General features: G+C 41.6%; 2 protein-coding genes across 4 annotated transcripts in view; one reads left to right on the top strand and one right to left on the bottom strand.

The window, feature by feature from the left end:
- Positions 1–69: 69 nt before the first annotated feature.
- On the bottom strand, positions 70–9,391 carry pgam5 (PGAM family member 5, serine/threonine protein phosphatase, mitochondrial). Of its 2 annotated transcripts, none has more exons than XM_032578103.1 (6): positions 8,901–9,391; positions 4,165–4,337; positions 3,953–4,078; positions 3,750–3,838; positions 2,076–2,209; positions 70–620 (listed from the first exon to the last, which is right to left on the bottom strand). In XM_032578103.1, exons 1-6 carry the CDS (start codon positions 9,128–9,130, stop codon positions 470–472), a joined length of 903 nt encoding a protein of 300 aa, XP_032433994.1. In that variant the 5' UTR covers positions 9,131–9,391; the 3' UTR covers positions 70–469. The 2 variants fall into 2 exon arrangements, with proteins under 2 accessions (XP_032433994.1, XP_032433995.1); XM_032578104.1 differs by having other exon boundaries at positions 2,076–2,206; positions 8,901–9,390.
- The window catches only part of zdhhc8b (zDHHC palmitoyltransferase 8b), an 83,227-nt gene continuing 68,390 nt past the window's right edge, over positions 9,027–23,863 (top strand). For both annotated transcript variants that reach the window (XM_032578100.1, XM_032578101.1), the window contains exons 1-3: positions 9,027–9,121; positions 10,435–10,501; positions 10,807–11,219. In XM_032578100.1, the coding sequence (XP_032433991.1) occupies positions 11,116–11,219 (104 nt within the window). In that variant the 5' untranslated portion in view covers positions 9,027–9,121; positions 10,435–10,501; positions 10,807–11,115. The remainder of the gene's footprint in view (positions 9,122–10,434; positions 10,502–10,806; positions 11,220–23,863) is intronic.

Genomic DNA, 23,863 nt, shown 5'->3' on the forward strand with positions numbered 1-23,863 from the left:
TTTTTTTTTTATTTTCTGTTGAATGTTTCATTTCTGGCCCGGGGAAAGAAAACGCAGCAAGAACCCAGAGACGTTTTAAACTCTTTATTTACCACAATACAACAAATATACCTTCAAACTTAATTGAATGCAATATGTTAAGCTGACGACTTGAAATGCATTGACTGCTAGATAAATAGAGCCTTTTTGGTGTAAAAATCTGTCACTTCTGTAAAAGTCAATTACATTCAGCAGGAGTTGCTATGCAGCCGATTCTCACTTCTCTTGGCGATGGCGTTGAAGTAACCGCAGCAGCACAGCCTCGTATCATGATGCTAGGTTGGTTATAAAATGAATTCATCAAAAGTTTATTTTCAAGACACTTGAGGAGGAAAAATAATTTAAAAAAAACAACAACTGAGATTTAACCCTGAAACCTTTTCAACTTTTTTTTTTTTTTTTCCCCTTAAAGCTGCTTTGTGCTGAGATTTTAGGTCCGTGTCAGTTTGTCTGGAGGCATGAATCCCGCGTCTCCCAGGGTCCTGAGGGCCACCCTGCCGCTCGGGCGGATGGTGAGCCAGGTGATGCTGCCGTTGTTCAGGCCCATGCGCAGCCAGCCCTCAGGGGGGAACTGCAGCGCTCTGAGTGGGGAGAAAGATAAGTGATTACAACTGGAAATTTACATGTGCAGGTTTTAGAAATGCTGCGTTGAGTTTCATCTGCTTATAAGAAACATTTAACTGATTCTGACTAAAGGTTTTTCAGCAAACTAAGTAAAATATTAACTAGATCTCTATCAATGTGATAAAGTTGTTGTCTGTACTGAAAGTTTTTCCAGACAATGTTTTTTTTAATTGGATATTCACTTAAGACGGAAATCTAGTCCCTGCACATTTTTCCAGAAGCTTTCTGGGCATTTGAGTACAAAACATTTGGTAAAGTTCTGATCTGTAAGTTTGACAAACAGTATTCAAGACAGTTTATAACATGGTCATGTGTATTTTTAACTTCACTGCCTTTTGAGACACAGATCAATTCAGATCAGCTGTATTTATAAATCTGACGCTTGAACTTTATAAATCTGGACTGATTATCCCACACTTAACAGATTCTCTGAAACATGGTTTGTGATCTACGATACATTTATTTTGTTTCTAAAGAAATCTTTTGTTTGACATCTAGTACATAGTAGGTAACTAGAAAATGTCTGAAAAAATGTAAATGTGGTCTGCCAAAAGTATGCGCACCAAACCAGGGGTTCTGATGGTAAAAATTAGCAACAATGCTAAGGTTAGCTAAAATGTAGTAAATATCATATGAGGTATCAATAGCATGTTGACCAACATGGACTGACTCCATACAGTATGCTAAATATAACTAATATAGCAAAAATGAGCTAAAATGCTTTTTTAGACAGTAGGGCTAACGTTAGCTTGAGGGCTATCACTACCATGTAGAGCGAGTAGCATGTTGGCGCCATCAGTAGAATGTGGGTTCTCACCAGCATGCTGACCAACAATGACATTCTGCATGTAGGTAAGTCTAACTGTTATATAAAAATTAGCTAAAATGGTAATTTTAGCTTAAATGCTACCTGTAGTGTGAGGGCTATCACTAGTATGTCGACACTACCATTAAAATGTGTTAATACTGTAGTATAATTATAGTATCTAATGTAGCATAATCATAATATACTAATAGTAATATAGTAAATAATGTAGTATAATAACTAGTATAATGTAGAGTAACTACAGTAAATGATGTAGTATGATTATCGTTAAAAATGGCTTTCTAAAAGTTGGTTCACAGCTATTGCCATGTCCCAGCCCGTTTTTCATTGGCTGTTGCCAACACGCAGTTGGGTTAGGTTATGGCGACCCCCAAGGTTTTATGTGACAAAATCTCCCTCCTTGTTTTTTTCTGAGTAATGAGTAAACATTTGGAAGAACATGAAAATGTATGCAACTGATGAAAAATAATTATTTGGGGGGTGGGAACACAACAAAACAGCAGTGTAGTGTGTTGGACAGTGGTTAGCCAAGCAAAAAGCTGCAAAACCAAACTGTGGTTTGAGTTGAGCCGCCGCCGCCACAAACCTGCAGACAAAATAACGGATGACATTGGCATGACACACGATGATCTCATAGCTGTCCTCTTTCTGCTTGGGGTCAGCCCGGTGGATGTAGCGGCGGAAGGCTGCCTCAATGCGAGCTCCGTCTTCGTGGTACTGCTAGAGGACGGTAAAGAGGTTGAGAGCCAGCTTTGTCACATGAGAGGGTTCAGTCTGAACCCCATCATTCTGGGCTAAAATCATTACATGGTGCTAGCTGCTGTGTACTGCCAGGAATGGGTGAAAGGTTTCCTTCCAAAGTCAGATCCATTGCCTGAAAAAGCCTTGTGGGAGAAGGCTATACAAGCTGCTCACTGTGTTTCTAGGTAATAAATGTGGCCAAACTTACTTTAAGGATTCTTTGAGATTACTTCTCAAAATCGTGATATTAAAAACAGTTAACGTTATTATGAGTACCAAAGTATTCAGAACTGGAAAGCTAAAAACTGTTCGTTTTTTTTTTGGCCTAAGCTGAAGAAAAGCAATTCACTGTACAATAAACCATGTCACATTTGTCAATTGATTGGAAAACCCGACCAAGCAATTAAACCGGTACCTTTGTGCCCATTTCCACCGATATGCCAACCGTTTAAGTGCTTTCTTATTGACTTTGTGGGTCTACCACTGAGGTCAAAGGCAGAAAATGTGTACTTACTAACTGTGACATGTTTAAGCACTTGTCGTCCAGCTGCTTGCCTGATACGAAACGTTACCTCTAGATCATTTTGTTTTGGGCCCTCTAGCAGTTCTAGAGGACGTGTGGCACAGGCGCCGCTTACTGTGAATCTGGCAAAGTGTGAGTTCGCTAAGGTAACAGTCACTTATCTGGGTAAAGTGGTGAGTCTGAGCCATACACCATTTCCCATCTCCATCAATGAAAAAGGCAGAGATCAGAGATCCACAGTTCAGGCAGGAGAATCTGTTAAGTACTCTACAAATCTGACCTTTATGGACAAATGACGAGCTTGCTTTTATGACAAGGAAAGCTAAAGGAAGTCTTGTTTGCAGCTTCAAACAAGCAATGTGTTTAACCCGGCACACATGAAGGTGTAGTGGTGGCATGAGACCAAACTAGCACTTTTAGGGGCTACATGCACATCACTTGCTCAGTTGATGAGAAGATGAATCAGGCAGAATACAGGACGATTCTGTAAGAAAACCTGACTTTAAAATACTTAAAGCAATACAGTCAGATCAAAGCACACTGAGGAGTGACAAAGTCCAATCATAAATCCAACCGTATCTGTGACAAGACTATGGAAATGATCTGATCTTCAGACTTTATTTAATCTAACTGACTATGAGCTGTGTTGCAAAGAGTAAGCAACTATTTCATGCTGTGAGTGTCAAGTACTGGCAGTATTCTGCAAAGCATTAACTCACAGTGTAAAGTGACAAAATGCAAAAGCTCCAGGAAGTATCAGTGCATTTTAAATCCACAAACACCAATCAATGGATCATCTCTTATCCAACATCAGGCCTTTGGAAGTTAAGTCTTTTCCCATCCCATCCCTGCAGCAGTGCACTGATATATTGCTAGTAGAGTAAACAAGTGACATCTGCTCACAAACAGGCAGCACAGAGTGAATTTAACAAGAGGAAACAACAACATCGAGCTGACAGTCGATTCCACGGCCAGAGTTTGAGAGTTTTCACTCACCACAGCGTCAGGCTTCCAGTGGGTGACCGGAGGAACTGGTTCCACAGGAGCTCCCTCTCTCAGCAGGTCACAGCTCACCAGATCCACACCTACATTTGGTTAGGGGAAGAAAAACAAAAAACTAAATTGCATAGCATTTGCATTACATTCTGTCCTCAAATGACAGCGTGAAGCTTCTGTGGTCTGGTTGACCTCTGAACTACCTGGGATGTATTTGCTGATGATGTGTGCAGTCTCGGTTGCCCTGGTCATGCTGGAGTGGATCAGAACGTCGTATTTTAAACCCAACGCTGCCAACCTCTGACCCGTCAACTCGGCCTGCTCACGGCCTGAGAAAAAGGGAGGGAGACGTAAAGCCGGCCGGAGAAATGAACGGACTGCATGCTAAATCAAGACATTAGGTGACTGTTAAGACCTAGTGGGGTGAGGACCCTCTCCGTGTCGCCGTTTCCACTCAGGTTATACTGGGAATGCCTGATGAGGAGAATGTGGCGCGTTGCTTTGGGCTTGCTGTTGTCCTTCTCAGAGCTGGGGTCTTCTGTTACACTCTCCCTCTTTCTCCCGTTGGACAGAACAGACGGATCTCTCCTGACAAAGAGGTGATTTTGAGATTAGGGGAAGCTTAGCGTAAAGGGAAAGAAAACATCGTTGACCCAACAATCGTCGAAGATCATGAGGAGAATCTCTTAATATGGCCTGACAAATCCCTACACTAAACTGTACTTAAACTGTTGCCCTTTAAATTGACTTGCATGTTGCTGACAATCCATCTCCTGGATTAACAAACGCTCTAACCCAATTCTTGTGATCATGACTAGAAGTTCTCCAGAAGTGTCCATCTGATATGACAAAGATTTATGGATTGATAAACTAACACGCACAGAATGACGCACTGCTACCTTGTTTGCGTTTGAAGAACTGAATGCCTTTACGCAGGCGACACAGAGTTCAAACAGATACGGCGTGTTGAAAGATATTTCTGAGATGTCGGTGAACTCAAGCTTATATATGCCTCTTCCTTGGAACAGAGGCATATATACGCAGGATGTTTTGATAGCACACACACACAAACGACAGATCTCACCAGACCGACTTGTTTCATTAAGAGGAAGTAGTAAGTACATTCCATCCAATGCTTCTCTGTGAAGCTCTTGCCAAGTTGTCTTTACTCTATCTAGGGTATTTGCATGCTCTCTGTTATACTAAACACGACTAATGTATTTGACCTGCAGAGAATGTAATGGAAATATTTGGTTGCATAGGTGACTAATGCATATTTATGGCCATTACTGCTCTTAGGTAAATGACCTATGGTATCCATGGCTATCCTCTCATAAGGAACAGTCATTATTGGTAAAGTCTGCAACTGGGCACGGTCTGAAACTTAGTGGCTACTAAATGATAGTCATGGCATGTTTTGCAGTATTCAGCGACATCTTTATATAACCCTGGCCAATAAAAACTCAGGATTACTGAACAGTATTCTTTTGGCACAACAAATCCGGGTTCATCAATGTCTGCTAGATACAAACGTTTGTCCTTTATAATGAAAGGTTCTCCAGCTAAACTTTTTAACTCTACAGTACTTTCTTTTTCACCCTCTTCTTTGTGTGCTTTGTTAAAGAGACATTTCAAAGGAGGATTGTTTTCCTGATTCTCTTTAAAGTTATTAGGGAGATCAATGGGGGGAGTTAATGGCAAGGCAGGTTCAGCAAGTTCTGAACTGCTTTTGTTCTCCTGTCTACATTGTTGTTTTGATTCTCTAACTTTACTTCCTCCTTCATATAAATCATCATCTGCATCCGGCAGGGGTTCTAATCCCTTTTTCATTGAACGAGTGAGGACAGCACAGGAATATGCATCAGAGTTTTCTTGAACCAAACTGTCTAAGATTAGTAAATCTTCCCCTAAGATAATGTCATATACTAATTGATTCAAAACTCCAACCGTCTTTGCCATTTATTATCACATCCACCACATGCTTGTAGAATCAAACCATCAGAAAGTTCATAATTATGATCTTTGGAAGGTGCCACACATAACTCTGCTGACCTAGGTTTTCTTAAAGGACATAAGGACATTTTGTGACCAGGCTGCTGACAATAATAACAAATGAGGTTACACTTTAGGCTGTATTGTACAGGTTTCTTGCCACCCCTTATGTCCAAGTTGTCAACATTCATTGCACCTGGAGGTTTTACCTCCACAAACCTTGGTCTTGACTTTGAAGGTTCTCTGTGAGCAGCCAGGTAGCGTTCAGCCAGATCTGCAGAGTCCCCTCCTGTCTTTAGCTTGTTCTCCTTCGCCCGTGTGCGGATGTCTGATTGAAGCATATGTAGATACTGCTCCAAGATGATGGTTTCCCCAATCTCTTCTTTACTCCGACTGTCAAGCCACATCCATCTCTTGTAGAGTCCCTTTTTTTTTTTTTTTTTTTTACATTTTTCTTTCCATTTTATTCTCCGAAGAGTTTTTGCGGCGCTAGTGGCTCGTATTTTTGCGACAGTAGGCAGACAGGAAGGAGGGTGAGGAGAGGGGGGAAGACCGGGACCGGGAGTCGAACCCGCGATGTCCGCGTCGAGGACTAAGGCCTCCAAACGTGGGGCGTGCTAACCCCCTGCGCCACCACAGCACGCCCCATTGTAGAGTCCCTTTATCCAACTGTAGATTCCACGTACACTTTCCCCCACTGGTATAATGGTGTTTCTAGACTGATATTTGTAGGTCTTCTCTGACACATTAAGCTTGGATAACACTGCAGCTTTAACAGCATCATAAGAGTCAGACTGTTCTTCATTCATTCCAGCATAGGCCTCAAGAGCTCTCCCCGTCAATAATGTGACCACTCCAGCAGCCCATTCAGCTGGTTGCCATCCCCATGTTTTAGCTATGCATTCAAAACATATGAAGAAACTTTCAGGATCCTTACCTACCTTAAAGTCAGGTGTTCTAGGATCACCATCATGGGCACCTTCTGCAATACGCAGCTGAGGCTGTGCAGGAAGTGGTTGAAATGGAGAATGAGGTTCAGCTTGGTAAACAGAAGCTCTTTGGAAATGCTCTGCTGCAGACAGCTGAGACAGTTTCCTTGTCTCTCGCTTCGGGAAAACTGCAGCTGTAGAAATGTCAGTCTAGAATAGACAGACGCCTCATCATGTCCAGTATAAACATCATTTTGAAGCTTTGGCATATTACTGCTGAACTGTTTAATCTGTTCAAACAGTATTAGTTCAATTTGTTTTGAATGTCGCATAAATTCTCTCATTTCATCAATGTTGTCAGGTTCACAGTTGGTACTCACAGCACCTACTGTGCCGTACTTGGGCCGCACCACTGGTCCAAAAACATCTTCACCATCCAAGGCTCCTTCAGGCGGTGGATCCAGCTCAGTTGTTCCTCCACTTTCTCTTTCTTCCATATCAGAGGGCGGGCTTTTTCCTCGTTCCACAAATGTTGTTCACATCCTACTCCCCTCATTACGCCTGCGATCTTCCTTCATTCACAGGCGTAATGAATACCACTTCTGACACCCCTTTTTTGCTGAGAGGTGTGGTGTGTAAAAATAAGTCAGTCAATCTTAGCTGTACAGCAAACACAGCTGGTTTATTAAATCTGGTTCAACACAGCGGATTTCAAATATGGCAGCCCTCCCATCTGTCCTCCTGCTACATCCAGCAGTCGGACTTAAAACTCGCCTCCTCAATTTTCACCGGCCAATCACCTCACCCTTCCAGAGCGAGGGGAGAAAGCGAACAAAAATAACTTTCACATACACAATGTAAACACTAACAATTATTTATTAAAAATGTCAGGCAAACATTTAATGTATGCAAAATATATCATTTTATTTCTTTTAACTACTTTAAGCTTTAGCCAATCAAACTCCGGCTCTTCTCACTGCTCTTTCCATTAAAGAGCCAGGCTTGAGGCGGGCCTCTCCCAAGATGGCTGCCACTAAACACATGCGACATTTCAACCACATACAAAAGGTTCGTAATGCTCACTCCAGAGCTACGGTTAGAGAAAAACACAGTGCTTCTTAACACCGACTTGTCTAGGTTTTTTTCTACACTGTTGCTCCTAAACTTGTTTTTCAGTTTGGTTTCGCTCCTTAATCAGGTCTTTTCTGATGAGACAATTGAAACTCAGCAGTTGGAATCAATGAGGTCGTCTCATAATTCGTTTTACATTATCACCACCCGTTAAAAGAATCGTACTACAGTATTAGAGATAAAGCAAAACAAAAATGACATCACAAATGCCCTACCTGGCATTTGACAATTTCCAATATCACACATTTAGGCTCTCATTATTACCAGCCTTTTAAAGCTTAGGTATAAACCATGTTAACAGTGAACATGTTGTAGATATTAAAGGAACAGCAGCAGGCTGGTTTAAATAGTGTCTGTTAGACAGATTCCAGTTTGTTCATGTGAACGGTAAACCATCATTACACTCCAGCGTTACTTGTGGAGTACCACAGGGCTCTGTGCTTGGGCCAATTATTTTTAGTAAATGTATCTTCTTGTACATTTTGAAATTTGACAGTATACAGATAAAAACTGCTTTGATTTAATTGATATTCTATTTATGTAGCCGTCCAGAGGGTCACATAAAAAGCTACGGCGGACCGGATTTGGCCCCTGGGGCCTCGAGTTTGACATGTGAAAAATAGACTGAACTGAAATTGAATTAAATAAAAGTGGTGTGGCAGATAATGGTATCAGAGTATATGTCCACCCCACATTTTCCAGCACACTGCAGGTCAGCTGGCTGAAAAAAAGCCTGTTAAACTAAACTAACAAAATAAATAATTCAGGTAGGAAAATAAACAAGATGTACGCAACAAGCAGCACAACCTGCTAAGCAGCTGACTGCAACCCAGCTAAGTAGCCAAGTTATTAAACCTATTGAATTTATGTATTATTACTCGCAAAAGGGATGAACTGATCAGTAAACACATTAGGTAGGAAATTAGTACTAAATTCCTTAGGTGTTTTGTCTGCAATTCCCTTAATCAACTGTGCAGTTTTAAAGAAAACATGTCAATGTTATACATCCCTGCTTGCCATTTTAGTGTAAACATCAAAGCGGAACTGTCCATGACTAATTAGGAGAACCAGACTGTCGCGAAGGAGCAGAAGAACCTACTTGTCCCAGTTGAAGTCCCAGCCAGGTCCGGTCGCGGCTGGTGTGTGGTTTACCGGGGTCCGAGCTGGCTGCGCCGCGTGCAGGACGGCAAATCTCGACCACCGGCTCGCTCCCTCTCCGCGGTGCTCCCCGAGGTACCCGCGGGAGTCGGCGGCTGCAGCCGCGAACACGACGGCAGCAGAGCCTCCGGCGAAGCCGCAAATCAGTTGTAAAGTTTTACGGTACGACATGCCGCCGCCGAACAGGCCGAATAATGTGGGCTAATTAGCCGGACTTTAACGGGTCTGCTGTAAATACAACACGACGCGGTTTATTTACTTCAGCTGGAAGGCGTTTAGCTGTAAATTTCAACTCGAACGATGTAGATAAAAACAGCCGCTGTGCGAAAAAAATGTAAAATGGGCGAATTCACCCAACTGAGATAAATTGAGTGAACGTGAACGCAAGCTAATCAAAGCAGTGTCTACAAATAATACGGTGGCCCGTATGAGCCATAAAGGTTTAATTTCCGTTATTTTTGTCATATCTTATTCCTTGTCACAAGAGGGCGCTCTTGTACTTATTTAAGCAGTAGAAACACATTGACAGGGAGTAAATTTACTGTGGAACAAATATAGTTCTTCTTCGACGGTGGTTTACAGTTTTACCAGTGGCATCTAACAGAAATGAGTGGGGCTTTTTACAAAAAGGTTTGAGGTTTTCGATTTCTAAAACTTAGAAATTTATTCTTTGGAAAAACATTTTTTGAGCAAAAAAAAAAAATTAGTATGTTTTAGAAGTTGAAAAATTGCTCGACAAAATTCAGGTATCAGAAAAAAAATCTTTGAAAAGAAGAATTTCAGTTTGAGAAGTCAAAAATTTGCTTGTTACAAAAATATTTCTTTGAGAAATACATTTTCAGGTTTAAAAGTACAAAATCTGCTCGGCAAAACTCTGAAATTTTTGAGGAGAATAAAGCATAAAATAGCATAAATCTGCTCAAAAAAACAGACAAATTTATTAGAAAAATTATTTTTTTGTTCAAAAATTTTTAAAGTTTGAAAAATAAAATAAAAATACTAAAACAACTCAAACCTTTTAAAAATAATTTTTGACAAATAATTTTTTTTGTTTGAAAAGTCTAAAAATTTTCTCAAATGTACTCAAGCTTTTTAGATTTTTTTTTGATAAAATATATTTCAAAGCTTGAGAAGTCAAAAATGTGCCTGACTAAACTCAGATTTTAAAAAAAAATTGTTTTTAACAAAAAAGGAGAAATTCACAAAACTAATTCTAAAACATTTCTAAGTGTTGTCAAGCAAATTTTAAACTTTTTAGCTGAAACAAATTCTTACATAATAAACATTTCTCTTTTGTTGTCTTGCTTTATTACGTTTTTTATTATTAATGTTGGTGGAATTCTAGGATATTTTGTAGAAACTTGAATAAGGGTTTTATAAAATATTATCAAAAAGAGACCAACAATTACATATTCTATTGAATAAATGTATTAAGTTGATGATTCTGATCCCAGATTTATTCTAATAATTTCCAGCTTTGATGCATCGTTGGTAATGATGTGCAGAGACCACGCCTGCCGGCGTCTCCCCGGGTTACAAATGGTGCGTACCCACAAAATTAATGAGTGGAAGACAACCTTGAAAGTTTGCATAAACTGCAAAATGGGGCAACATCAAGCTGGCACAGCCTTAGTAGAGAGACCAAATAACGTTTATAAGCTAAATAACAGATTTTAAGAAATTTGATGGAAAAATCATGTCAGTATGAATTGAGTTGTGGGCAGGAGTCGGTTATAGTTGCTTGTAAAAGAAGACAATATTATATTAGCTAAGACTTGGGTGGAGAAAAAAAAAAAGTGTAAAAACCCAATAAAACAATTTCTCCAAACATGTTCTGACGTTTTCAGGTTTTTGCCAAGCGAAGCTCCACCTTTTCGAGCGGCTCGGTGACCTCAGCAGTGGGCTGGATTGGAAAGGGTGGGATTTCCAGGCTCTCGCAGAGCTCCGCGTTTTGCTGCTTATTAACGTCTTGGACCTATGCGGCTTCAACCACCGAGCAGAGACGGACCGCTTGTGCCATTCACAGCCACAGAAAGGGCTCCCCGCACCCCGCACATACTCACACCCCGCTGCACGCTGGACGCTTTCTCTTTTTTTTTTTTTTCTACATGCGCCTCCGACCGGAATAAATAATTGAGGAATGTGGAGAATACAGAATGCCCAACAGCGCTGGAAAGAGATTTAAACCCACCAAATACATCCCGGTGTCCACTGCTGCCACGCTCCTGGTGGGATCGACCACTTTATTTTTCGTTTTCACGTAAGTTTGCACCGCTCCTTTTTTTTTTTTTTTTTTTTTTTTACTCAATCTGTGCGTGTCTAGATTTTTTTTTTCACCCCCTCCCACCCCGAAAACTGTGTGCGCCCCTGGGACCATTATGGCTGCAAGTTCGAGCGGCTGGATCGAGCCGCTGAGGTGTTAGAGAAGTGGCGATAAGGGAGAACATCTTTACCGGCTGACGGTAGCAGCAGATCTGCAATCGTGATGCGAGGAGCAGCTTTAGTGCGTTTATCAGTGCAGCTCTGGAGAGATTATGAAGCTCGGATGCTTTCCAGGGAAACTTCCCATGACACATGCAAAAGGCTCTTTTCCTGTAACTTCGTATAATTCCAGTCAGTGCGGGGCGTTTAGCAGACATTTGCATTTGTTTCAGTTACAGCGTCCTCCTGGGAGTTGAGGTGTTTGGTCAAAGTTGGTGTCTGCAGGGGCGATCCTGACGCGAATGCGGCCTCGGGTAAGCTGGCCCTCCCTCAAAAAATAGATTTCCACAGCTAGAGCGGCCAAGGAAGTGGGAGTACCGATTGGAAAAAGCTGGAACGTTAACAAGGCTGCTGTTCATGTAAAAGATAGGGAAAGTTTTTCGGCTGCGTTAGCGGAGGTTAACTAGCGGCCACCTGCAAATAACTAACGTCCACAAATACTTGAGATGCCCGCAAGTATTTTGCTTATAACTTTCCGTTTCCGTAGGTCAAACACCAAATATACCTTAATAATACATTAATACACACAATGGAAACTGTCTTAGCACTACCGCAGAAGCTAAAATGGACAGTCTTGCTTATTTTTGCTCTTGGGGGTACAGCCATTTAGTGTCGAGGAAAATGAACGACACCCCTGGATTGGTTGCTTTTGCAAATGCCAGCCAGTAGCATGTCAAGTAGCATAGCACCCAGTTGTTTTAGCTTCCCAAGCTGCATTTTCTTTCCCATGTTTTAAATGTGCTCCACGGAAAAGTCCGCAAACAGACGTGTTTTCCACAAATAATTTAGAGTTTTGTTCCACAGAAGAAGAAAAAAAAGAAAAACCCAAATACTGAACTGTGAATCCACCGTTAGCTGGATCTAACGTGTATCGTTAAACCAGTGGCACAAATAGTGCTGTAACCAATTCAAATGCATTTCGATGGACTTATGTATCAATAACAACATATGGATTACATATTAACTTCAGCAGTCATAGAGACCTCTGAACTTGTACCAGGACTGTTGTAGCTACGATTCGCTCCAGTGGCGACGTCTGCAGTGATATGTTTCATATTGAGATGATCATGTAAGCTTGAACTGCTGCAGCTTTCAATATATCCAGTTTATATTAGGGACATTATCGCCACCGACTCGTCTAGAGCGTTTACAAGAGAGTTAGCAACAGTGAAGGGAACTCAATTCAAATTCAGTTAAATTCAGAATACTTTATTGATCCCAAAGGGAAATTAAATGGTGTTGTAACTCTTATTCAAATTCTTCAAAGAGTTACTGCAGGTAGAAAGATAGAAGATATTGTAGATATGTTGTAGATAGAAGAAAGGTTCAATTGGAATCTATTTTCAAAGGTGTGTTTCAAATAATCAGTGCTCAGTTTACTTTGTTTCTTTTCTTTGTTTGACAAGTTCATATTTTGGGATTTTTGTATTTTTTTTCTATATTTATTTTTAAAATGTAGACATCATCAATCTCAGATTGTGTTTTGAACAATCAGTGTTTAGTGTAAAATATTTCAGTCCAAGATTTTTTTGTTTTGTTTTTAGAATTTGATATTAAGATCATGAAGATTCCAGATTCCTTAAAATAAGCATTTAGCTTAGCACCGTAGCTAGCTAGGTGTCATCAACTTCCACCAATATATATTTTCATACACTATGCACAACACATGGGGAGAACCAAGGCAAATTTCTATGGACTGGACATGCAAATAAGTTGTAGAAAACTTGATGGAACAACCTCCCCCCCCAAAAAAACAAGTTAATTAAGTTCCACCCCTTAATGGAAGAACACCCTGGTCTACCACCCAGATCGTAAACCATCACTGGAGTCAAACTAAATTTGAAACACCTTTTACATTGTCAATGTGGGTCACACAGTTGCTAGGCCTTTGCACACTCCTCCACCTGAGTAATGTGGAGGTCAACGAGGTGAGCGGGACGCAAAGCGAGTGATGCCGTCGGTCTGAATTATCTGGCTCCTATATATTTCTGCCTGCAGAGAAAACCCGTCAGGTTATCAATAAAATCCACATCCTGTTCTACTCTACATCTGCTGCGTAGCCTAAAGGGATTCTGGAAACGTCTCGGCTTCTAGATGTGCGGTAAACTGACGGTGTTGTGGAGGGCCGCACTGGGTTATCTCGGAGAATTTCAAACTGTCCGACGCGTGCTCCGATACACTCCAGGCCGCTTCTTTGTTGTTGCAATCATCAATTTATTCCACTTTGACTGCCATACTTCAGACTTTACAAGGACCGACACATACTGACCAGGCTAAACCATACAAAGGTGCAAACAATAAACGCCATTACTGTATAGCATTCGTCGGACAGTTTGAAATTCCCCAAGTTAACCCAGTGCAGCCCTCTACAACACCGTTAGTTTACTGCACATCTATCGTCAATAGAAATTATGACCACCCCGGCACACCCGCTTCCTCATACATACAAAGCCAACGCGCCAGTATGGCTCCCATTCATACCTTAATGACAGTCACGCCCACCTCGACACACCCACTACCCAAGTGTCAAAGCCTTGTGCCCCTGTCACATCAGTAATTGCTTATTTCAATCATTTGGCTCTTACAGCTTCTTTCGGTTACATCTGTATTCAGGAGAAGTGGAACTGCTGTTTGGGATTCCTGGCACCAGGGAAGCTGACACGCAGCATGTTCGTGATCCGTCCCACCAAGACGATCACCGAGACTGTAAAACCCAGAAAAAGCCTCAGCTGCTCTCTGAGTGCTTCTGTTCTCAGTTCAGTGGATGAGGCTGAAGGAAGCATATGTTGTTTTCATGCTTTGCTTCCAGGCGGGACTGTGTCTTTAAAAAAAAAAAAAAAAGAAAAAAACATGCGCTCCTTGGTGTGCTGCTTGTGGCTTTGCATAAACAAATGGTTTGTTGTACAAGTCTTTATAAAAAATGAATGTATCCTTCGTTTAATCGCCCATAGGAGCCACTCTAGCTAGCAAGCATTTGCTCCTTGTAGGATCATTATTCTTTGTCTGGTTGGGTTCGGCGTTTTAAAGATGCATCCTGGAGCAGATGGTTGCAGGTTCAGGATTAAGACCACCACTAGTTTGCTCTTTCATCTGCTGGTATAAAAAGACCCCGTGTTTCTAGCAGCAACCAACCAGGAGGGTTCCTTTATGTCACACGGCGGCCATTACAGTGAACCCAGTCAGGCCTCGTCTCCTGCAGGAGCAGAAAGCTCCGCAATTACAGCGCGAGCTTGAGAGCGGCATGCCTTTATCTTAGTTCTCTGAACCAAAATAGCAAGAGTCCAGGGCAAAGCCGGGGGTATAGCACATCACATGACCAAAGTTTAGACGCACTAGTCCGTCGTGTACACATGGACGGACACACGGAGGACACCGAGACATGCAAGCATATACTTTTGTTTAAGAACAACACCTTGCCTAAGTATTTGTATCCCAAGGGCTTTTTCCACCACAAATGTTGACATAATTACTTGGACTGGATGTGATTGTCCTTCACAAAGCAGTGCATAATTGTGAGGTGGAAGGTAATGCAGAACTTCTGTCTCTGCCTTAAGGCTTCGGCAGACTTCGTTAGAGATTTTTCTGGGATTATTTTGCCTTCCGTATTTCTTCCCATCAGCTCTAACCAGCCTCCCCACAGCATGATGCTGCCACCTCCATTGTTCTGTAAACACAAATACACATTCATATATTGTTCTTTTTTTAAAATAACCTTATTCCAAGGTGTCCCCCAGAAAACCGTTTCTTTTTTATATTTTTTTTTACAGTTGTGTAAATCTGCGCGCTTCCATTTTGCCTGTGACTTTGCTGCAGGTCCACGTGAATTTTTGAAACCAGGGGCGACAAAGGCTACTTCTGTGCGCTTAGTTAGCATGCATGTTCTTTGAATTCGGCCAAACTGGAATTGCGTCCACGCGGCACGACGCTGCAACCACAGTTTCTCACCAAGCGGATCGTGTGTTAACCTAAACAAAAACAAAACTGTAACTTAGAAATTTTTTCATTTGTGGAAAAAAATAAATAAAAATGACACTTGACCCACCTCGAATCGCACCCCCTCAGCATGTTGCAGCCGCTATCTCCCACCATACGGGTGGTGTGTTAAGCTAAACAAAACAAAAAAAAGTCTTGCTTAATTTTTTTATTCATTTGTAAAAGAAAAAAAAAATGAACATATGTAATCTTCTTCAGTACTATGCTCTACTTACAAAAATAAATCAAATACATGCAGGTTAGTAGTTGTTACATGGGAAGGCTCTTCATAGTAGATTGAATCCCAGTGTTGCCAGCTGGCTAATTGGTGTCAAATGGTAAACAGAGAATGAGAGCTAGTCCTTGCACATTAGCACAGCTTGATCACAACAAAGACGATGATTTCAACCTCATCGCCATCTTATGCAGACATTCAAAGTCTCTGTGTCTAAATTCGCTCCAAATGACCATTCTTGCAGTAAATAAGCTCCCCCCCCCTCAAAACGTTTTAGCGATTCCTCACAATGGCTTAATCCCTGCCTTTAAACCATATGTCACATGGATAAATTATCCAGGAAACCAACCTGCCAGCTTGGCCTGTGCTGCCAAGCCTCACGCTACACATTTTAAAGTCCGCAAGGCGGTGTGTGGAAACAATCAGTAGATCATCTGGACAGGGCTAGTGTTCAGCAGGGGTTTTTTTAATATTTTTTTTTACGCTTTGTGCTGTGCAGAGGTGAGTTATGAGGGAGGTCGGCGGCGGTGGCGGCAGGTCGGAGAGCCGACCGTAGAGCCACCGGCCTGAGAGGAGCAGAGCCGAGCTGCGCGCGAGAACAGGCCCCCGTCAGGAATCTAATCTTCACCTTCCGCAGCTGTTTCCTCCTTTTCACTGCAGAGCCAGCGAATCAGACGTCATTCACATCCATCTCGGCCTGTTGTTTCGCGTTTTGTCCTCCAATCTCGGGGGCTGCTGTAGAGATTTTTGAAAGGTATTTCCTGGCATATTGGTTAAGAGAGAACAGAACAGTGCGGAGATGTCGAGCTGCCGTCAAAGGGTCATTTTCATTCACCAAATAAGACCCCTTTCTTTTTCTCAATTCAAAGTGTCTCTTCTGGCTACAGAGTGCAGATTGTTTTGGAGGGGGACAATAATTGAAAATGTAATGGATTTTGTTTTTGTTGTTTATTCATCCCAATCAGCCTCTGTCGTCCTATTTTTTTCTTCTTTTTTTTTGCCAAAGGGGTACAAGCTTTGTAATTATTGCTGCTCCGGTCCTTAGCTGTGGTGTCCGTCCTGTGGGACATTGTTTCTTTGCGTTTGTCTGCAGTCAAATGAATTGTTGCGTTAGCTAATCCTGTTTTAAGCCCAGCCTGGTGGGAGCCAGAACGTCTTAGCCTGCTTTAAATACTGCTCCCATGACGGGGATTGCTGATTTGAGTTTATTTTGTTGTCATTTGTTAACAGTCGACTCCAATAGGAGGATTTATCATGTATCATTTATCATTACAGCCTCTGGATGTAATGCCAATGCCCAGGAATAATTAAAGCTACTACCCAGTCTTCTCTGTAAAGTCAACCAAACTCTTTGATATAGCATAGAACAACATGTCATGATGAGTGCTTCTGTTAGTTTCGCTATTTTATTATGTAGTCCAGATCAAATTTGTCTTATAGTAATGCACATTTCTCTGATGACATCGCAAGTGGTCAGAGTTACGTTTGACGTGTGTACTTGTATTTCTCGTATTCATTCTTTATTAGTGCGGTTACAGAGATTCCTCCTTCAAAAGGTAGGCTATTTACTGTACTTTTTACAGTAAAACATTTGAGGCGCACAGGAAAACATGGGATGGATTTCCCAACCGTCAGTGTTAATCCGATGGTAACAATCCCAATCCCACCAGTTGCAGTGCCACTGTACATACACGTCACTCAAACATTTACGTCAGTATAGGCAGAACACCGCATCTGCTCATTTTACGAAGGTATGTACAGAAGGCAAGCAGAAATACAACCAGATTCATAACGTCAAGTTTTTAAGGCAATCACTGTCGTTGCTTCAACTTCATGGCCTGGGCCTCACCAGGGTCAAACATGCGGTTTGAACTACTTGCAAATGCTGCAAAATCTATGCCAAAATCAATCAAAAGTCGCTCGACTATCATATAAATTACTAGTCGCCAATCAGCTCTGATCTTGTGCCTCTTCTGAATTCATCGACCCCAATACTGAATTAGGCAGAAAATAAACCCACCGCTGGATCTTATCTGCAAAGAGCAGATAGCTATCTGCAAGAACACACAAAACTTTACCATGAGAGTTCTAGATCAGTATTCAACTTCCCCCTGTCCTAAAGTATCAGGTGTATAAGGTATTCCTCAAAACATTGTTAGAGCCACACACACACACACATTAGGGTTTCGGTCTCTTGGTTGTGGAAGATTTGTGGCAATCCTGGTCTCATCTTTTATCCGAGATACAATTTTGGACAACACATTCATGGGCGTTTTGGCTCTGGTACAAGTGCACCAGAGCCAAAATGTCCCTTTTGGATCATTCATAATACCCATGCAGTGCAGTTCACAGTTTTGCTGAGATAGCTCATGTAGCTTATTAACTGTAGATAAGACCAACAGAAGGTTGTAGCAGAGAGGGCTAGCTTTGACAGATTAGATAAGGATGTAATATCCTCTGCAGGTCCTCATTCGTCAGCTGCCTGGAGTGAGGGGCCCGGAGGTTGACAGCAGCGCCGCAGCACTGTGTCACCGGGACCGGGCTGCCATAACAGAAGAAATAGGTCTTCATTCACAAAAGGAAGACAGTGTAACCATAGGCTGAAGGCGTGTTGTTTAACATTGCACTCCTAATGGCAGTTAATGGTAGATCTTCAGTCTGCAGCGGTTTATTGTTAATTTTCACTCTAATTGTGGGTTGTGTGGCTCACCACAAGGCACATTTCCGCCCTGTAATTTTAGTGAAGTTGACCTTTGTCTCTGCTTCTGCAGCTTTACTCCGCTGCAGCAGCCACATAGTGATATACACCGCCTTGCAAAAGTATTCACACCCCCTAAAACGTTGTTTTTTTTTGTCCCATTGCAATCGCAAACTTCAGAGTACTTTGAAGAAAAGTGGTGTTAGAGGATTTCTTTGTGGCCAGAGCATCCTCACCCTAACCTTGCACGTCTGGAGACTGAAATGTCTGGTCCCTTGACAGCAGTGGTTATCTGATCATCAAGACTCACTGTCCTTCATGTTTTAGATGTCTCTACTCTAACAGTTGATTCCAATGATTGCGTGCCTCCTCGGTATACGAAATAGATCATTGATCTGCGAAGCAGTATCAAGCTTGGATAGATTGGATGGAGTGTTTGTGTGTGAGCGTCACTTCTTAAGTCTTCCCACACATCCTCAGATGATCAGGCTGCATGTTTAGGGTCATCATCCAGCTGGAAGGTGGCCTTCTGACCCAACCTCAAGTCTTTTGCAACCTCTTGACAGATTTTCATTCAGGACTGCCCTGAATACTATCTTTTCGTCTGACAAGATCTTCTCTTTCTGGCAGCATCCCCACAGCATGATTCTTTAACTATCATGTTCCAGAGGGACTGAGTGTGTCCAGGGTGATGTTAGTCAGAAAAAACCTTTTTTAAATTGTTTTGAATCTGACTAGAGAATCTTCTTTCATCCCTACATTGCTTGTGGCAAACTACAAACACAATTTCAGATCATTTCCACCATAATTGTCTTTCTGCTTCACAATTATGTTTTTTTTTGTGTTGGTCTAGCACACATGGCAAAAATATTATATTCATACCCTCAGGCTTGATGTCATAACAGACAAAAAGTTCAAGGATGACTTTGCACAGCACTGTATGCTACGAAAATATCGTATTTCTCTTTTAAATGACCATCAGTGAATCAAGTCATTGACTTTTGGATTCGTTTACTCACACAAGTAGTAACAGATGATATTAAAGATAGAAATTCCTCTAAACTTCTGTTTGATTCTATCCTGCACGTTCACTTCAACATGCTCTGCTTTTAGTCCTCAGTACCTTGTTTCACATCTGCAAGAGGATTTTACATTGGCCAGCAACCAAATCCCGACATGTTTTTTTTCTTCTTTTATTAAGTAGATTTGATAGAGCCAAGTACAAAGTACTATCCTCACTCACTCATCAGGCCTATGCTAGTCAGCCGGTGAATGATCTGGGTAAAAGTCATGTTAAAGAAGCCATAGCAATGGTTTGTTGAATTTTACATGTCGCTGTAACTCAGGGATGACCTGTCGGAGCAATCCTAGATTATTATGTAATAATGGTCATGGATGAATAAGATAAATGTGGCACCTTGGAATATAAATCATCAGGCACCACCTGACAGTTAGACAGACCGGCTCAAGTGGCTCTCTAAATAAAGAATAAATTCCTAAATGAAAAGCATTTACATGATGTTACACACTTTAGCGTAGATTTTTTTAAATAAATGCGGTGACACTGAGAAACCGCAGTAGCTTCATAAGAAGCGATGATCTACTCAATGTCTTTCACTTTTCTTCTATCTATTGTTAAAACATCTGGGCTGCTTTGTATTAGAAATAGGTTCCACTTGGAATATTTTCATATGACTGAATTGTTTTGATTATATGTTTCTCTGTATGGACTTAACCTCAGTCAGTCTACGAAAAGCACCTTTAGGTGGCATGTGTTGTTCACTGGCAGTATATAAATTTACCGCATTAAGCTGCATTGATTCAGAGTCTAAGTCCCACACATGTCCTGTCCTCCATGATCTCCGACATGCCACCCTGGTCTGTCAGCGTAGGCATGTCCAGCTGTTCTGTGCCCTCAAGGTAAAGTTAGAAGTGGTTCTGGTTGAGGGTGTTAGTGCAGTCCCATGATTTTTTTTTTTTTTTTGAAAGACTCGTGGTGTTTATGTGTGTGTTACAGTATATTAACAAGGGTAAAACACCCCCGCCCCCACACAGGGTCTTCCTCATGTCAATAGGTAACTTTTCATCAGGCAGATAAAGGTCACATGTGGGATACCCCAGGGACTCCATCTCCGGCTCCTCTTATTTAATATCTACATGGCTCACACTAGTTTGTATTATAACAAATAATACTAGTTATAATAGCTACACAGATGATACACACATTACAATGATGTAAGGGGACTATGAACCCATTCAAGAACTGGACGGATGCTTAGGATAAATCAATGCTTGGAAATGCCAGAACTTTCTTCAACTAAATAGAAGCAAAAATGAGGTACTTATTTTTGGACAATCAAGTGCTTCAGCTATAACACCTAGAAACTAGAAAAAAGGCCCAAAATCTGGGTGTAGCGATTTACTCAGCCTTGAATTTCTAGAGACACATAAACACAGTTACAAAGCCGGTCTTCTATCACCTGAAGAGCATTTCTATGATTAGAGGACTAACGTCCCAACAAGGTGTAGACAAACTCATCCATGTGTTGTTTACTGCAAGACAGTAAACAACACTCTGTTGGTAGACCTGTTGCTCACAGGTCTACCTAAAAAAAAAAAAAAATCAATCGTCCAGCTGCAGCTGATCCAGAACGCTGCTGTTTGCATTCTCAGTAAAACCAGGAAGATGGAGCACATCACACCAGTTCTACAGTCCCTACACTGATACCCTGTAGCTCAGAGAATAGACTTTAAAATAGTGATGTTAGTTTATAAATCACTGAACAGCTTAGCACAAAAATACATTAAAGATCCGCTGTTGCTGTATCAACGTTTCAGGGTCTTTGATTGCTTATTGTGTCGTGTCTTTATCTTGTAAAGCACTTTGAATTGCCCTGTTTCGGAAACGGGGCTGCACAAATAAACTTGACTCTGACATGCTGGCAGAGCATTCATGCAGTGAAAACGGTCTGCGACCGTCAGCGTTATTGAGTCAAACAGATCCTGAAGAATAGAAGGGCAGCTCTTTTAATCTCATTCCTTCTCAGTCTGCCTGTCACCAGTCGACAACCAGGTTAAGATAATGCTGATTGATCCTCGTCCACGGCCCTCTGGCTCTGCGTCCCGGAGCCAGGCCTCTGGCAGCGCTCCGCGCTAAACACACATGTTGCATCATTCTTTAGACTTTCTGAGCACATTTAGTGGCTTGTAACGCCGATTTGTTTCAATTACGACTACATGCGGTCAGCAGCAAGCGAGGCCGGGTTGGTGAGTGATGTCCTTTTTTTTTTTTTGCTCGGCGTGATGAGAATTTTCAAAATGTGAACAGGCTGAGATCATTGTTCGGTGATTATCACGATTTGTTCAAAAATGAATCAAATCAAGAACATCCTAATCTGAAGCAGCGGGTGACTAAGAATGTAATTTATGTGCTTCATGGCCTGAGCTTGATATTTTTCCAGCACATTTAATAGAGAATTAAGCTTTTTTTTTTGTAATTAGCTTTTCTTTATTCCAAGCTGCGAATTGTGCTTTGAGGAAATTTTCCACACGTCTCAGAAAAAACACGGTGGATGTGTGGAAGCTTGGTTCCGGCGTTCCAATGGGTTCCAGATCAAAAGCTTTTTTTTGGGTGGGGGTCATTTACGCTGATTTCCTTTGTCACTGCGGTTTCTGGTTGTCGTTTTTGTTCAAAGTCATCTTAAACCCATTTCAGTCGTCGCAGAGCAGTGAATTTCTGGATCTCCAGCGCTTGCCAAAAAAAATCAATTGTGCCTTGTGATGCCATAGTTGAGCTAAATAGATCCACGTGGGTTGAGTGCGCAGCAGTGTGTGGGCGAAAAGTGCGGGAAAGTGCACCAAAGAGCTCTCGGAGTTTGGTTGCACTCCGCCGCCCTCTCACTGGCCGAGCGAGTCCTGGCCGTCTGCAGAGTTTCCTCCTGGGGAACATGTGGGATCAATTTAGACCTGCAGCCTCTCCCTCCTCGGGTGTCTCCACCCTGTTCCTCGTGCTGTTTTGCCAGAGGGAGACTGCGACTGGTAATAAGGAGAAACAGAGCTCCGAGTCTTAACACTCTCAGCCGGAGTGGCCCTCTTAACAGATCAAGGAGGCTATAGAGACGAGGCTTTGGGGGCTTACGAGGGGAATAGCCGTGTCCTTCTGTGGGACGCAGAGAAAGACGGGGCACTCTTGACATTAGGAGGGATCTGACTTATTTCGAGACACACTGGCGGATAAGGCTGGACGATCTGGCTGAGAAACGTATCACAATATAAGTGTTTCAGATAACGATATAAAAAATGATTGATTAGTTGTTTTTTTGTGTTAAATATTTCAAATAGTGCCAGATGGCGTGATCTTTCCTGTTTTATCCACAGTTTTCACGCCACAATATTTTTTTATTTTATTTAAGCAGTTATGAGGCGTAAACTTAAACTGCTGCTGCTCATGTTACTCAACAGGTTGTTGCTAGGTAACCAAAGAGAGAGTGAGTTAGTTGATGCCAGCCTGGCTCAAAGTGAGAGGTTGGGCACCCAAAGCCTTTCCTTTGCCTACATCTCCCAGAATGCTGTGCAGCGGTGGATCAGAGTTCAGTGAAGATTTAATATATTGAATATTCTATCAGATATTTTATATATTGATTTTTGGAAATAGATATTTAATTTTTAATTAGTAAAATTGTGGCAGATTTCTTAAAATGCATTTGTCCAAATTTGAGTATTACAATGGGAGACATAAACCAGACATTTTATCACTACATTCTGTAGTATTTATTTTTGTGACAGTGAAAGTGACATTAAATACTATAAACTAATATCCATTGGTCTTTTTTGTTATAAACGTGCTAGCGCATGTTAGATGTTAGCCAGTTGCTGTACATAGATGTTTCAAACTCTTGTGATTTCAAAATGTTTTTGTTGGACCATTTGTGCGGAGGAAGAACGGAACTGATCCAGTTTCCTATTTTCTGCGAATGCATGGCCAAAGAAATATCAAAGCAAAAAAAAAATCAAAACTGCTGTCTGAGCGCATTTCTGCGTAAAAGACGGCTACGGGTTTCTGACAAATCGCACAGAGCCGGATGCGGACAAGATTACGCTATTTTTGTCACGTCATTATGTCAATGAGAGACGATTTCGGCACTTCGGATGAAGTATGGAGGAGCTTTCCTATCACAATAATACGTTTTTTTTCCTGTTACACAGCATATGATATTACCCGTTTTTGACGTCGAATTCATAAGTACATCTTGTAGCTTCTGCCATCGGGTTTTTGCGTTTAAAATCCAAATTAAATGTCTATAATAAGGCGGCAAGTTTTAGGTTGTTTTAAATCCACAGGTAATGTGTCGCAGACTTAACATTTTCCACTCCGTTTACTGGTTTTCCGCTCCACAGCTCACCCTCACCGCTCACACTGAGGTTGTTTCCTCTAACCCCCACACACACGCACATACATGCACATGACAAAAAAAGTTTTATATATATCTTTAAACAGCTCTACACTTTCAACCCAGAA

Source organism: Xiphophorus hellerii, chromosome 12 (genome assembly GCF_003331165.1).
Source record: "Xiphophorus hellerii strain 12219 chromosome 12, Xiphophorus_hellerii-4.1, whole genome shotgun sequence".
NCBI classification, from domain to species: Eukaryota; Metazoa; Chordata; class Actinopteri; order Cyprinodontiformes; family Poeciliidae; genus Xiphophorus; species Xiphophorus hellerii.

Coding starts and splice junctions, on each gene's coding strand:
- pgam5 (XM_032578103.1), bottom strand. CDS start 9,130: ATGTCGTACCGTAAAACTTTACAACTGATTTGCGGCTTCGCCGGAGGC. Junction 3,839..3,952: donor CATCAGCAAATACATCCCAG/GTAGTTCAGAGG, acceptor AACCAAATGTAG/GTGTGGATCTGGTGAGCTGT. Junction 2,210..3,749: donor ACTGGAAGCCTGACGCTGTG/GTGAGTGAAAAC, acceptor ACCGTCCTCTAG/CAGTACCACGAAGACGGAGC.